This window comes from Lepidochelys kempii, chromosome 2, assembly GCF_965140285.1.
Source record: "Lepidochelys kempii isolate rLepKem1 chromosome 2, rLepKem1.hap1, whole genome shotgun sequence".
NCBI lineage: Eukaryota > Metazoa > Chordata > Testudines > Cheloniidae > Lepidochelys > Lepidochelys kempii.
Window position 1 is genome coordinate 212,984,842 of NC_136381.1, and position 15,621 is coordinate 213,000,462.

The 15,621-nt window shown below is 38.4% G+C and overlaps 1 protein-coding gene across 1 annotated transcript in view; it reads right to left on the bottom strand.

Moving 5' to 3' along the window:
• HDAC9 (histone deacetylase 9) overlaps positions 1–15,621 on the bottom strand; it is a 704,858-nt gene that overhangs the window by 137,663 nt on the left and 551,574 nt on the right. The window contains exon 18 of the mRNA XM_073333773.2: positions 14,480–14,529. Coding sequence (XP_073189874.1) covers positions 14,480–14,529 — 50 coding nt within the window. The remainder of the gene's footprint in view (positions 1–14,479; positions 14,530–15,621) is intronic.

A 15,621-nucleotide genomic window follows, 5' to 3' on the forward strand; every position in this document is an offset into this window, starting at 1 on the left:
AGGGGTTTTAATAGAATTTTGATAGCACCAAAACTTCAGTATTAAAATATAAGTATACTCAGTTTTTTGGCATCAGTGTTCTTATCATTTATGCAGACCTTCAAAGAATAAGAATAATCTGTGATAATGCTGTGAGCCAGAAAACACAACCCCAGTCTGAAGAGTAAAGTTTTTAAGACCCATATGAATTTACTTCATTCAGAGTTTTCTGAATGAACACTGTACTTTGCAGGCTCTTTCAAGCACATCTATCGTAGCTCAACCATTGGTATGAATAGCAACACTAATACTCTGTAAAGCTGCAAATGATAAAAATTAAACTACTTATTCTTGACGTAGATGTGACGATATTAAAAAGGAAGAGAGAATGACTTAAATGAAAAGCATTTATACTGTCTAAAAGCATCTAATGCTTCAAGTGTTGGATGCACTTGAAATGCTATATCTTATACTACCAAAAGGAACTTGATAGGAATGTATTTCTTATGATCAATTTATATCGGATATCTTGAGGCCTAACAATGAAAACCTTAACATTCCAAAAGCAAGCAAACAAACAAAAGACCTCACAGCAACACATAACAGTCCAGTTTATAGGGTGCTTGTTACAACAGCAAGACTGGGACACTCTGTGTTAGGCTGGATTGGTTAGTAGCTGAAAATAGCTGTTACCACTATAAATTACGGCCAGATGCATTGTGTGGGGAGAGGTGGAGAGGTGAGGGAAGATACATTTGGGTGGGTGGGGGGGACTGTTTATCTTAATGGCTTTTTTAATTACAAAAATCTGAAATACTATATGCCTAATACTGTAAATATACACTTATCTTTGGTGGCCTGGATCCTATCTGAGGGATGGGGAGAGTGATGAAAAAATTCTAAAAACAGTTAAACATTTTTCTTGCAACTTTTCTCTCTTCTCTCTCTCTCACCCGTCACATATCCCAGCCCCCACCATTGATCTCTATTCCAAACTCTCTCCCTCCTTAAGAAGGGTCCTTTCAAGATCCTGGCACCAACTCTACCCTGTGGGCATTTGGGATCCAGATTTTCTGTTCATAATATAACAATATAAGTGTGTCATTTCCAATTATCAGAGAGAGACAGGAAGGCAGGCAGAGTGTTCTACAGCTTATCTTCTTCTCTGAAACTAAGCTCAGTCTCAAATTCACATATACCAATAACCGGGAAATAATACAAGACAAAGGCAATGATCAGGGCCATTCTTTAGGTCCCACACTTACAAGCTCTGTAGGTTCTTCTGATTAATCAAACATGTCCGAGTTGGAGGGGCACAACTGCCACTGAATATTATCCTTTAAAAATCAGAGTGCATTCAACTCAAATTTTAAGGTTGGGGGGTTTGTCTCAACTGCAGCGTTAGCTTGAATGATCTACTCTCTAGTTAACAGCTCTTAAGTTAGCCTCACTCTAGTGAGAGCAGTCACACTACAAAAAAACACTCAAGCCGCTCAGAGTGATGGTAGTAGCAGTTCAGAGTAGCTGAGTCCCTAGTGAATTAGTAGGTCCTGCATCAGCAGCTCTTGAGCTTGAACCCACACCCCCTAACAGGCCAGCTAGCCTGAGTTTAAAGTGCCACTTAACTGGAGCTATTAATGTGTATCAGTTAGGAGTCAGTTAGGGGTAACACTTGAGTTACACCTTGAGCTAAAACTGCAGTGAAGGCAAGCTCTAGATCTCAAATGCAAAGGGCTAGAATATCTGCTTGGTACCCTCTGACTCCTAATGCATCTCTCTCACACGCACATATTGAATTAAAATGTATGCAGCTCCCCCAGTAGGATCATATGCCGGTTGGTGGGAACTGTTGGCAAAAGATGACCTTTTAATGGCAGTTACTGTATATTATATGCACAGTATCTTGGGCAAGAGCAAAAACGGGTAATTGTGGTTCAAAAGTAATAGCTCTTCGGAGCGATTTAAAGGGACTTCCCTCTCATCCATTGAACCACTAGGAGTTGTGCTAAAATATTCTCAGATGGAAGTTGTACCAACATATATTTCAGGGGAAATCGGTAGCTTAACACATACTCTGGAGAACCCATTACATTGATTTTATGTTGTGGTCAGACACGGTAAATATAAAGATGGAATGCAACAGAGTAATATTAACTAGCTAAGTTATTGGCCTTCATGGAATGGACCAACAGAAAACTGTAAGAAATACACTCGAAATCACAGATTTCCCAGGTGACCATGTGATCCGCAGGAATTTGTATGTTGCTTAGTGAATTTTATGTGCCTTAGCAGGTATAAAAGTTTTCAGAGTCTCACACTCTGTCAGAGCAAACATGTTTCCTTCACTGTTTTTTGTTACTGGCATGTAAGTAGTAACTGAATATTTTCCTGAAGCATTACAGCCTCTAAAACGTGTGTGTGGCATTTTGATATGTCTGCCAGCAACGAGCCTGTCATCATTGGAATGAGCTAGTGCCAAAGAGTGTTAATGCACTAGCCTGCAACAGTGTGCTCATATCCATGCCCAGTGCTACACTCCAGCTGCCATGCTAATAGTTCCCGTCTCCTATCCATATGGAATCACTGGTCACAGTGATCATTCATCACATCCATGATTTCACTAGGAATCAAAAGAGCCTCTGTCTTGCTTCTCTGCTTCTGTTTCATCTCACCATGACTAAAGAAGCTAAGGTGTGTACATCATAACCTAGAAACGATCCTTAATAAATGGCCTGTCATCCATGTCTCTCAATAGTGAACAAAGGAGAGAAAGTATGTGTGCTTGGCCTGGTGTTTCCTTCATAAATTTCGTTTATCTGAAGCGTGTGAGTAGGATACTTTAGAAAGAATATATTCCAACACTGGCATACTGAGCTTCTTATAATATTATAATTACTTATAAAACTGCAGCTGTTTACTAAGATTTTGCTTTGATAATGGTTTTCCTGATATACGAGTACTCAGAATAGCAGCTATTCAGGAATGTACTTGTACTTCCAGTGTGATTTATAAGGAAATAATAAATATGCAACCTTTAGAATCTGAGCTAGATAAATACCTCAAAATATTTTCACAGTTACTTAAAAAAACCACGCCAACAACCTGAATTCACTTGGGCTGTGTTCACTCCCCATTTGTGTTTGCTCCCTGATAATATTCTAATAAATGAGTCTACTGGCTGGAAAGTCCACGGAAACAGCAAATTTTAAGAAGATTTTGGAAAATGTTTTCAGTGTTGCAATAGGTGTGTCGGTCCCAGGATATGAGAGAGACAAGGTGGGTGAGGTAAAATCTTTTATTGGACCAACCTCTGTTTGTGAAAGAGACAAGCTTTTGAGCTTACACAGAGCTCTTCTTCAGGTATTATTGGAGACTATAGCCAGAGAGTGAATTTTGAATTTAGAAAGGCAACTATTTGCACAAGAAATGTTACTATAATGGTATGTCTACACTGCAGGCAGAGGTGTGACCACAGCACTTCTAGAGGTACCTGAGCTAGCTTTGATCTAACCAGCTTGAATAACAACAGCACAACAACAACAACCATTGCAGCACCGTCCAGAACTCTAGGTATGTATTCAAGTGCCTAGTCCATGCTGCCACCTGTTCTGTCTTGGTTTCACTGCTGTTATTATTTGAGCTAGCTAGGTCAAAACAAGTCGCAAAGTCTCGCCTCTGATTGCAGTAGAGACATACCATAAGAGTACGCCATATATACACTTGGAGCTAAGCCACTCCAAACAAGGAACAGAAAAATGCCATGTTACCTATGCGTTCCCTAATCAAGACTTCTAAAGTTTGGAATAATAAATACAAGTAATTAGCTACTCATGAATGACCTACAGTCCAAAATTTATTTAGAGAAAATATTCCTGCTGAAGGAAAAAAAAAGAACGTCAAGGGCCCTATTTTGCCCTGTTGCATTGGTGATTGGGCTTAAAGTTCCATTGTGAATTCAATTTCTGAGCCATAAATGCCTGAAGAAGCAAGCTTGTAACAGCAGTGCTGATAGATTTTTAAAAGTGAATTGGAAAACATTTCATTTTTTTAATTTTAAATGATCTTCTTTGGCTTTCAAATCACTAACAAAACTGTATAGATATAAGTGCAAGAAAAGTATTAAAATAATGTTATCTTTAAAAGAAGTAGTTGAACTTAATAACCCACCTTAAATTCTTGGAAAGATTCAAGTTCAGGGTTCTGTATGTCTCTTGCAGCAGCTGAAGATATTATAAACACCTCACAAAAACACAAAGTCTTGAACCCAAATTTGGATGGATATAATAGTGGTGGTAGAAAGGATGGATTAGAATTTATTTTTAGAAAAAGATCATAAATAATACAGCTTGGCACAGATTCAAGTCTCAGATATGTGGCACATATCACCAGATGCTGGTAAAAAAGTTACTGCAGACCTCGCCCTAAGTATTCTATTAATTTAACTCTACATTTGCTTCAGTTTTCAATGTATTTGTGTGCAAAAATCCATACGCAATTGCCTCCCTGTATTTGATGATGCAGTTCCTATGAGTTCATGTGCAAATTGAGCCATTTGTGCATGCAATCACAGTAACTGCAGATACTTACATGTAGAACTCAGGCCCCCTCTTTGAAAAGTTTGACCTCTTACTACAGAGTTCATTTTTCGGATGCATCATGTTTCAGCCCTCTTCTTGGACATAGATGATATTCTTTCTGTTAGGAGTCACTATGGAGCTATTATGGAGCCTTGGTATTTACTATGATAAAAATTACAGGAAAAATACAAAGAAGTTCTTGTGCCAATTCTGGAGGCTGAATTCCATCACTGAAGCATGTCACAGTGGAATTTCAAAGTACAAATGCAGAAAGCTAAGTAGTTTCTATCAAAATCTCATGTGTGTGCGCATGTGTAAGCTTGTTTGGGGGCTATGAACATATGTATGTATGTTTGTAAACCGTATATAATGTAATATAAAATTATTTATAATTAACTTATGTGTATAATGTTCAATACCACCCTTATAAATAAAGAGGGATTCTCTGTTTTACATAATACTACTCTATACTTTGCAAGCTTTGGGATACTTGATATTTTTGTGGAAGCCACAAAATGAAATAAAATCCTCAAGGCATTGAATTTATGACACTTTATCAGCTTCACATTCATTCTCTGCGTTCCAGATGACGTTTGGTGCTTTATAATTTGGGTTGTCTTAGTACCTGTGAAATAGTGAATGCAATTAAGAAAGAGCTTCATTATTAAAAATGAGGCAAAATAGATCTAAAGGGACAGATTCTTTGCTTTACCAAGATTCCACCAGGCAGAAAAGTTGCGTTGCAAAGGGTTACATCTCCTCAGTTTTCTGTCCAGTCCCCAATCAGAGGCCTGTACAAGACTGAACAAATTGAAGCTCTTCTAACTTTTACCCATTGGCAACAAAGCCAAGGGACTGTCTGCTAGTTAAACAACACAGGACAGCTCTCACTGCCCCCAGCATGACTCTGTGCTGGGGCTTGTGGGGGAGGGGGATGGCATAGGAGTGTTACAGAGGGAGAAGACTGGAACAGAGTATCTGCTCTTAAATCTGTATAGACTGGGGAATTGTGCTGTGGGCAGTGAACTGAAGGTAGAGTCTCAGCACCATCTGTTCAAAGGGGAAGAGAAACAGTTGCGAGATCCCGGACTCAGCAGATTTGGTCTATGTCCACAGGTTTGTCAAATGGCTGCTTCAGGACATGAAAAATATCAACATTATCACAATTACATAATGTGCCTTCCAGATTCCTTCTTTGCGCCTCTACCCAAATAATGTCTTATGTGTACACAGTTTTGTTCTCTTATTTTCTTTTTCACATACATTTCATGCTTGAGAAAGATGCTACCCTGATAGCCCTGAAGAGTGTAGTCCTCTGTGTGGACTGCTTGAATTTGCACAAGTCCAGCCCTGTCCTGCAAATAATTACTCATATGACTTGTCCTCACTAACAGAAATAATACCATTGCCCTAATAAAGCAAACTCACGTGAGTAAGGACCACTTACATGACCCAGGATTTTCAGAATTGTGCAGCCACCAATCCAAAAGATACACTAATAAACCACTATCAAGAAGTAAAGCTGTATCACTGAGAGATACGATAATACCAATCAGACCACGACATTAATTAAAACCAGAGAAAAAAAGAACAATACATAAACAAATAAATTATTCACCAACTTGATTCAGTATTTTAAAAGAAAGTAACTTTAGGGGGAAAAGCTGCATGCATTTTTAAAAATATATTTATATAAACACACACATCTACACTTTCTTCTTCTGGGTAGTCAGATGGTAAAATTCTCTATTGGTGTAAATGAGCAGGACTCCACTGCAGTCAGTGAAACTGCACCCATTTACACCAGCAGATACTTTTACCTATGGTTCGTATATATGAAAGCAAAGTTACAAGGAATTCACCGTGCATATACGGAATAGTCCCAAACCCATTGTGCACAGCAGAGAGTGGCTAAACTGATCAAACTACATCAATATTTATTACATGGACTACTGTTCAGTTAGTCCTCTCAACATTGATGCTGTGTAAGTCTGATTTCATGCAGAGTATTGTTTTGACTCTTCCACAGCTCCTCCTCTTCCAATTTAAAGATCTGACTTTGCACATCGCAGGGTGGTGGTGGTTGTTTTTTCTTGGTATTGGATGACTGCCCTATTTCATGATAAAAGTGGAATTCTCTTCTGTCTGCAGGGCAGTCCCCAGGGATCAAAGTATGAAACCCAAACTTAAATAAAATCATATCCTGTTTGCAAACATCATATTCCCTTTGCTATTCACTAATCTGGACCCATAAACCCTAGCACAGCTTGAGAGCCCATTCCTCATCTAAACAAATGCCATAAGCCTCTTTATACTTTTACAACCATGTCAGAAAATAATATTGACTGCCAATAGTGATGTGATCGGAGTTGCCTCCTCTGAGCCATAAAAGAAGTGGTCTGTTATCAATTTCTCTAAATGTATCAAGGGAACTATGGGTTGATTCAGTTCCAAGTTATAAATGACAACTCAAAAGCCACAGAAGCTTTTGAAGCTGGGAGCCGATGATGACATTATCATAAAAGCCTGCTCTTCCTTACTTTTGTGGGTTTTTTGCCTATCAACTGGACAAAAAATATAGCTGAGAAATGATTTCAAGATTTCTTCACACAGCAGCAAGTCAGATGGGCAGGAAAACAATCACTATTTTCAGTGACATACTGGGGGGGAGATAAATTTGCCCACATTAAAATTAGTTTCTGCTTCCCATAATTATCAACTTCATAACACAGTTCATAGGGAGGTGTTGTAATAAATCAATCGCATCTCAGGTGGCATCATGTAATGATCAATCAGATCTCAGATGGTGATTAAAAAACTGTGGAACCCTTTGATAATTATCAGAGGCACAAGATAATTTGCATTTAGAATCCCCTTTTGGCCATCTCACCAACACTTTATTCATTTTTCCTGGGATACTCCGAACATCCGAAACCTCTGATCAACTTCAGGGAGTCATCATTTATTATTAAAACCACTGGCCTTAATACAGTCTTTTTCTTTCTCCAACATGTGCAATTTCTCCCCAAAATTACAACAGCATGAGGTATGGAATTGATAATAGTCCAGGAATAGTATAAAGTCCAAAAACGTGCATCTCTGAAAAAAGAAAATTAGGAATATTACTGGAAAGGGGAGATTCCCAGCCATTCAACAGTTTCAAACTGCTAGTTCTGGAAGGGCCCTGGATATAAAACCTTAAAAATTGAAATATTTGTGTGAAAGAACCTATTTCAGGCAAAGTTTAAGAGGTTAGAATTAGTCATCATTTCTCTCTCCCTGTGAGACCTGTACAGTTCAGCTCGTCGTATAAGGCAGCCTGACTTTATAGGAAGAGGAATAGATTTATTTCTAATACAGTTTCTTGTAAAACTCTATAAATATTTTTAAAATATTTTTTCTGAAAAATATTTGGCACATACAGAGTCCAATTCACCAGTGACCTGTACTTTTTATGATCATTTTCACTACAGGAAAGTGAGGGCAAAGTGGATATAAAATGCTTACAAAAGGTAGCATTTTACACCTATTTTGCTTCTGTACAAAAGGTGCAGGGCAAAGCTGAATCACAGAAAATATGGGCTTCAGTATTTATTCTGGCCTCCATTTTGATTATAAGATCTTTGGGACAGGGCCTGTCTCTTGCTATGTCTATACATGGTACCTGGCACAAAGGGTCCCTGATCTTGGTTAGGACCTCTAGGTGTTGTAATAATACACATAAGAATTTGACAGGATAATGTGTCATGAAGGTTGTACTGGCCCCCATTTGGGATCATTTGTAAGTAATCCAGGCCATCCCAAACTACTACTTCTAGCCTTAGCCCTATCTATATGCATCAGCTCTTTGAGTCACTCTTCGCCATTCCAGTCTGTCTTGAAGCAGTTCCTTGGAAAGTCTGCAGCTAATCATATCCTTTTGTATGACATCCATCCATCTAGGTTTGAGTCTTCCACCCCTTCTCTTACCCTCCACTTCTAAATTTAACACCCTGTTTCCTACATATTTTTCCAATCTTCTTTTCACACTCCCAAACCATCTGAACCTGGATTCTCTCAACTTTTCTACCATCTTCACATCACCTCTAATCCATTAACTCCATGGTCCATCCTTGCAACTCCAAGCCTCCATCCTAACATCTTCATTTCTACTGCATTCAAGATCTGCTCCTGTCTCTTCCTCAGTGCCCAGCATTCAGAGCCATACAAAAGTGAAGGCCTAATTACCATCTTGACAGGTTTCAGAGTAGCAGCCGTGTTAGTCTGTATTTGCAAAAACAAAAGGAGTACTTGTGGCACCTTAGAGACTAACAAATTTATCTGAGCATAAGCTTTCGTGAGCTACAGCTCACTTCATCGGATGCATTCAGTGGAAAATACAGTGGGGAGATTTATATACATAGAGAACACGAAACAATGGGTGTTACCATACACACTGTAACGAAAGTGATCACTCTTGTTACAAGGTTCTCGTTACAGTGTGTATGGTAACACCCATTGTTTCATGTTCTCTATGTATATAAATCTCCCCACTGTATTTTCCACTGAATGCATCTGATGAAGTGAGCTGTAGCTCACGAAAGCTTATGCTCAAGTAAATTTGTTAGTCTCTAAGATACCACAAGTACTCCTTTTCTTTTTGTAATTACCATCTTGTAGATCTTAATTTGCAATGAGATAATTCTCCTGTTGCAGTTCATTCCACTCAATTCTCTCCATTTAGTCCATGTCTTTCCTGTTCTGCTTATTAATTCATCTCTGAGTTCATCATTATCCCATACAATCAAACCTGAAGACTTAAACGTCTGTTTGTAGTAGTAGCTGACCCCTCAAACTTATGGTATTCTTTGTCTTCCTGAAAGGTATCATCGAATCTACAGACCATATAGTCTCTTTCAATGCTGCTAATTTTCATGCCATTTCTTTCAGGTACACACCTACATCTCACTAAGCTTTCTTCCACTTCCTTTTTGCTGTCCCACATAGCACAGCATCATCTGGAAAGAGCATGTGCCAGGGTGCCACTCTCTGGATGTTTTCTGCTAGTGCATCGTGAACAAAAAGGGGCTAAGGACTGAGCATTGATATATTCCAATTCTTACTAGAAACTGTTTAGTTTCTCCACATGGCCTTCTAACAGTGGTAACAGCACCCTAGTACATGTCCTGGATAAGTCTGGTATAGGCTATGTCCACATTTACGACAGCATGTTGTGTACAGGCAGTACACGTGTAGTTACCTGCCATACTGAAAGGCAGGCTGCATCAACACTTGCCACTGTGGTGTGTAGCTACATGTCACAATGAACTACTCTGGCAGCGGGAGACAGCTGGGTTAGGTTCTGCAGCGGGGAAGCAGTGAGGAAAGATTCTGGCAGTGGGGAGCCTTTCCCTGCTGTCTCCCCCAGCCAGAACCTTTCCTCACTGCTGGAGCCTCTCCCTGCTTCCTCCCCCCACCAGTGCCTTTCCCCACTGCCAGAGCATTTCACTGTGGTGGGGAAAGACTCCAGCAGCCAGGAGGCAGTGGGACATTACACTGGTGAAAATAGCTGTGCAGACACAAAAGACTGCTTCCGTGTGTAAAGAGCCTATGTAGGGTATATACCCTGGGCATTCAGTTGTGTAGGGCACTTTATTCTCCTTGCTTCACCTAAGCATGCCATGCTATTTATACCATGCTAGCTGGGTGTTCAGTGTTTGTACTCTACATGATGCCATAAATTTAGACATACTTACAGTCTTCCAGTATCTGTTCCAGTCTCATAAGCCACCAGATTACTTCTCTCTGAATGTGGTCATAAGCCTTCTCAAGATTGATAAATACCACATACAGCGTTTTCCTCTTTTCTCTATATTTTTTCACAAGCAATCTCAATGCAAAGATAGCATCCAATGTTGAGTTGCCTAGCCTGGATCCAAACTAATTGTTACTGACCTTTACTTCTGTTTGTAGTATCTTATCAATAACTTTTTCCAGATCTTCATCATGTGGCTCATGAGTTTAATGCCAACGTGGTTACCAAAGTCTTGTACGTCTCCTTTTCTCTTTAATACTGGTACTAATGTGCTCTTTCTCCAGGCATCAGGCATTGTCTCAATCCTCATGATACAATTAAACAGTTATGTCAATATGTTCATGTCTGTTGCTCCAGGCACTTCCATACTCTGCTGGTATGCCACCAGGGCTGAGATTTTTCTTATTTTTCGTGTGGCTCAATGCTTTTATAACTTTTCCTTTTAGGTCTGGTGCTACCAGACCTTGGTTTGGTTTTATTATAGGGCATGGTCCTATTGGTTTCTCTCCATTCATTAGCTTTTTAAAGTAATTTCTCCACTGTTCCTTAACCTGGTTCTCCTTGATTAATTATAGCCACTTTCATCTTTAATTACTTTGATCTCACTACTGTCTTTAGTTCACTTATCACAGGTCTTTGCCAATGAATATATTTATTTCTCACCTTCCTTCATTTCAAAATGGGCATTTAAAATGGGCTTCCATGGCTTTAGCCTTAGCAGCTGCTATCTCTTTCTTTGCCTTTTTTTTTTCTTTGGTTGTTTTTGGCTTTTTTATACTTCTGAAAATCCTGCTGTTGGAGCATTGCTTGCCAAAGTTTAAAACACTTTTTCTTCTCCTTCTCAGCCTCTCAAACTTTCTCATTCTGCCACCAGATCTTACTGGGGACAAAGGTTCTTGCTTCTGTTCACCAAGCGGGCTCTGTGCACTTTCTTGAATTTTGCTTGCTACATGAATCTATCTTTGATTCGTATTTTCTCTTAAGCCTTCTAAAGAGATCTCCTCTAACACTTTCATTTTAAACTTCCTGCTAACTTTTTAAGCTTACACCACTTGGTTTTCTGTAGTGCTTCGGACTGTTTTCTTCTAATGTACTAGATGTATCCATAGTCAAGACCCAGCATTCTATGTTGAGTTGCAGTGCTTTTCCCTAGGATGACCTTGGTTCACCAAATCATCATCTATTCCCTATATTTTAATGCAAGAGGAGTTGATAAACTTGGTAAGTATCAAGACAACTTGACAATTTTCTATAAGTCACTAACTATAATAACCCACTCATAGACTTAATAAGCAAAGCAGCACAAAAACAATTTCTTTTGAACCAGCACCAAAACAATATTTAACTTAATAAAGCTGGCCACTATGGCCCCAAGCCTACCAAAAATGATGCACCTACTTAATTTTAAGCATGTGCACAATTCTTTGCAAAATCAGGGCTTAAATTCCAAAAATACTACAAGGGAGGTCAAAGTAAAAATGTGCATCTTATCATTCTCTCCCCTGTGCAAGGAACTAGGCTTAAAAAGAGGTTAGCCATATTATTATAGTAGCATAGAAAGGAAAATCACATAAACCTTGCTAAGCACCCTGTGCACACTCAAATAATAAATAAAATAATAATAATAATAATAACAGAAAGAAAGGGGAAAAGCTACCTTCTTCGAATAACACCACTGTTTATAATATACTTTGAATGAGTGAACTTTCCCTGAGCTAGACTCTCAGCTGGTGTCAATGGACTTCAATGGAGCTACTGCAATTGACGCCAGCTGACAATCTGGCACCAGATATTTCCATTTGCAAGTCATTTCTGATTATTTATCAACGCCCCAAACACAGAACAGAGAACTTCACACAGGCTCAGAAGATCTTCTTAAAGAAGGGGATTCTTTCATATATTCTTTCCCACTATATTCTCTGCTACAGAATACAGACTTGAATTTCATTTTCATACAAGTAAGCAAAAGAAAATAAAGATCTGCTCACCAGCAAATGAGAAAACTACATTCGAAGTCATCCATCCCATCACATAAAACATTCAGACAAGCAGTATGCTGGGTTTACTGCATTATGCAGTACAACCCCCTCCTCCCCCCTTATCCCAAAAGCTATCAAATAACAATGACCCTTCACTACTTCCACCCTCATAATAGAAAGAGCTCGTTTTAACTAAGAGACAACTAATTCAGCCAAAAAAAGGTCTCCTCAACTGAGCATTTACTCTGGAAAAGGTCATAACCTCCCCTCTCCCTCTCTACAAAGAGTTCCTAACCAAACACGAAAATAAAATAAAAAGAGGCAAACTAACTAGCGGTACGCTAAATAGAGGGTGTAATACAACAATAAATATTTCTGTTTATATGATTCTGAATCAGAAATTAGTCAAATGAGTTTGACAAAGTGCAGGTTCCTCTAAACATCTGAAAGAACAAAGGTTGGCTGAGTATTTCCTGACCTGTGTTAGTGCAGAACAGCACACATGCCTCCCATTTCTAGAAGCACTGCAAAGCCCCTTTCTCTCTCTCTTCACTGATTTTTCTCATTGCACACATTGGTCAATATCTTGATGACCTATTTCTCAGAAGTAAGATTTTCCAAAATTGTACCCTCCAAAATAATGTGAGCACATGGCAACCTACTTTCCCATGCTCTCGAGCAATCAGGCACCTCTTATTAACTACCTTTTGCTCATAAATGCAGATAACATCTCCTGAAGTTATTCCTCATTTCTTGCTCAGTCCTTTCTCAAACAAAATTCCCAATAACTTCAATGACAGTTTTGCCTCAGCAGGACCTGATTTGGACACACACACACTCACAACCTGAATATATATAGCATGTCATTACCATTAGTCGCTAGTCTTACAACACTGGACCCAATCCTCAGCTTATATAGCCACATTGATTTACATCCTCTGAGAGTCTGTTCCTTAATTCCTAGTAGTGAAATCTTTAGAAATTACCAAATAATAACAACAATTATAAAGTGAAATTGATTGTTTGTTAAAGCCTGGTAGCCTGGATATGCTTTTTGTCAGGTTCAAGCTTCACGATAACATCTCATAATAAGAAAAACTCACAGCAAAGATTACAGTGGAATGGAAATTATCCTATGTGGGGGACAAAAGCATATACAATGTGTTGGCAAGCTTCAGTAGAGAAAAAGCAAACTTGTAGTATTTCAATGGAAGTTGGCCTCTAGTTCCAATTGCACTCTAGAGACTGTGGTTTCACTCCCGAAGACAAAAACAGTGAAAGGAAGCTAGAACAAATGTGCAACTCTCAGCCAGCATATCAGTGGCCAATAATCTAAGCATTGCACCTTAATTTTATTGACAGTGATCGTTTACAGTTCCATTTAGACCACAGAACATAGGGTAGCTAAAGAAAGCACCAGTGAAGAAAATTGTAGATGGAAAATTGTTTCTAACTGTTAACGACCTTCATCAGCAAATTATAGGAGAATGGTAACAAATGTTGATAGAGCTCTCTTCTGTGGGGGATTTTTTTTTTAAATTTTGATTCTTTTCCTAATATTGGAACAGTTTCTCCTAGAAATCTGGACCCACTGGCTCAAAATGTAGCAGAATAAATAGTTTCCATAATTTGGTATTAAAAAGGTTGGTCAAAAATTCTATTTAATATTTTATTAACAAAAATTATGCCCTGACAGTTAGTAAACAATGCCCATTATGCAAAGTGCTATTTGTGTGTACTTTATTTTTTTCCTTTTAGTGGAACATAGTGCTGGATTAACTATTCAGGACTCTTTATCAGGCTTTCGCTATAGCTAAGAACATTTCACTACAATACAGCCCCTCTAATTATCACATTACTTTTCTCAAAAACCAACGCACTAAAGAAAATATGTCCAGTGACAGACAAGTAACATACCTCCTATCAGGACAAAAATATTGCCCTGTGATGCTGCAATCTCAGATTATGAACATACACAGTATCTAGAAAAAAATCAGTATGGCAGTACGACAAAAGCTTCATTTTTATTTTCTGTCATTGTATATTAGCTCCTCAAGTGTAGGACCCACCGAACATGAGTCTGAAGACGACCAATAACTTTAAAAATCTATTTATGCTGTACAGATTACATTGGAACAGCCTCTACTTACCCCAAGTCCCCCACAAGGCAACAAGGAAAAGATTTTTTGAGACACGCTGCCTATATGTTAAAGAGAAAAGACAACAATAAACATAAAACTGAAAAATAATCTTCATTAATTCAATCCTAATTTATTAATCTCTCTCAATAACTAGTCAACTAAAATACAGTTTGCAGTGTTGCTGTAGCCATGCTGGTCCCAGGTTATGAGAGAGACAAGATGGGGGAGGTAATATCTTTTATTGGACCAACTTCCATTGGTGAAAGAGACAAGCTTCCAAGCTCCTCAGAGCTCTTTTTCAGGTCTTCCTGCAGAAGAAATCTGTGGCGCTCGAAAGTTGTCTTCTTCATCCACAGAAGTTAAACAAAAATACTATAACTTTAGAGTAACACTGTGATTTGTACTAAAAAGATCAGAATCAGTCTTTGGATTTTGGTGTCAAATTTTGAAACACTAATAAAGCTGTTAAACTGGTTAGGCTGGGATTTCCAAAGGAATGGGGGTTAGGCATGAAACCTCACTGAAAATCAACGTGAATGCCGGTACTTTTAATGGTCCAGACAATTACAGTATGAGCTCATTTAAAGTGTAATTATATCAGTATTTTAATAGCTTATAATTAACATAAATAACTGTATACTTCAGCAGTACTATATGAATTGATAGCATTACTATACCAAATGAAACTTAGACAAAGAACATACAGATAACACAGTCTAATGTATTACTTTCCTTAATTTACACAATATGATGACTCACTGGATCCTGCAGTTGTTACTTAGTTTTAAGTCAGTCCTATATTCAGTTTTTATTACCTTTGAACTTAGTTTCAGAGTAGCAGCCATGTTAGTCTGTATTCGCAAAAAGAAAAGGAGTACTTGTGGTACCTTAGAGACTAACCAATTTATTTGAGCATAAGCTTTCGTGAGATGAAGTGAGCTGTAGCTCACAAAAGCTTATGCTCAAATAAATGTGTTAGTCTCTAAGGTGCCACAAGTACTCCTTTTCTTTTTTTGAACTTAGTGTTTGCCTTATTGAGGACTATGTTAAAACTAGGTAAGAATTTTAGAATTTGACCCATTCACTGTTGGAGTATGTAATTTGGCTCTAGGCAAATCTTTCCAGGGCAGTTGTGGAAGAGAACATAGATT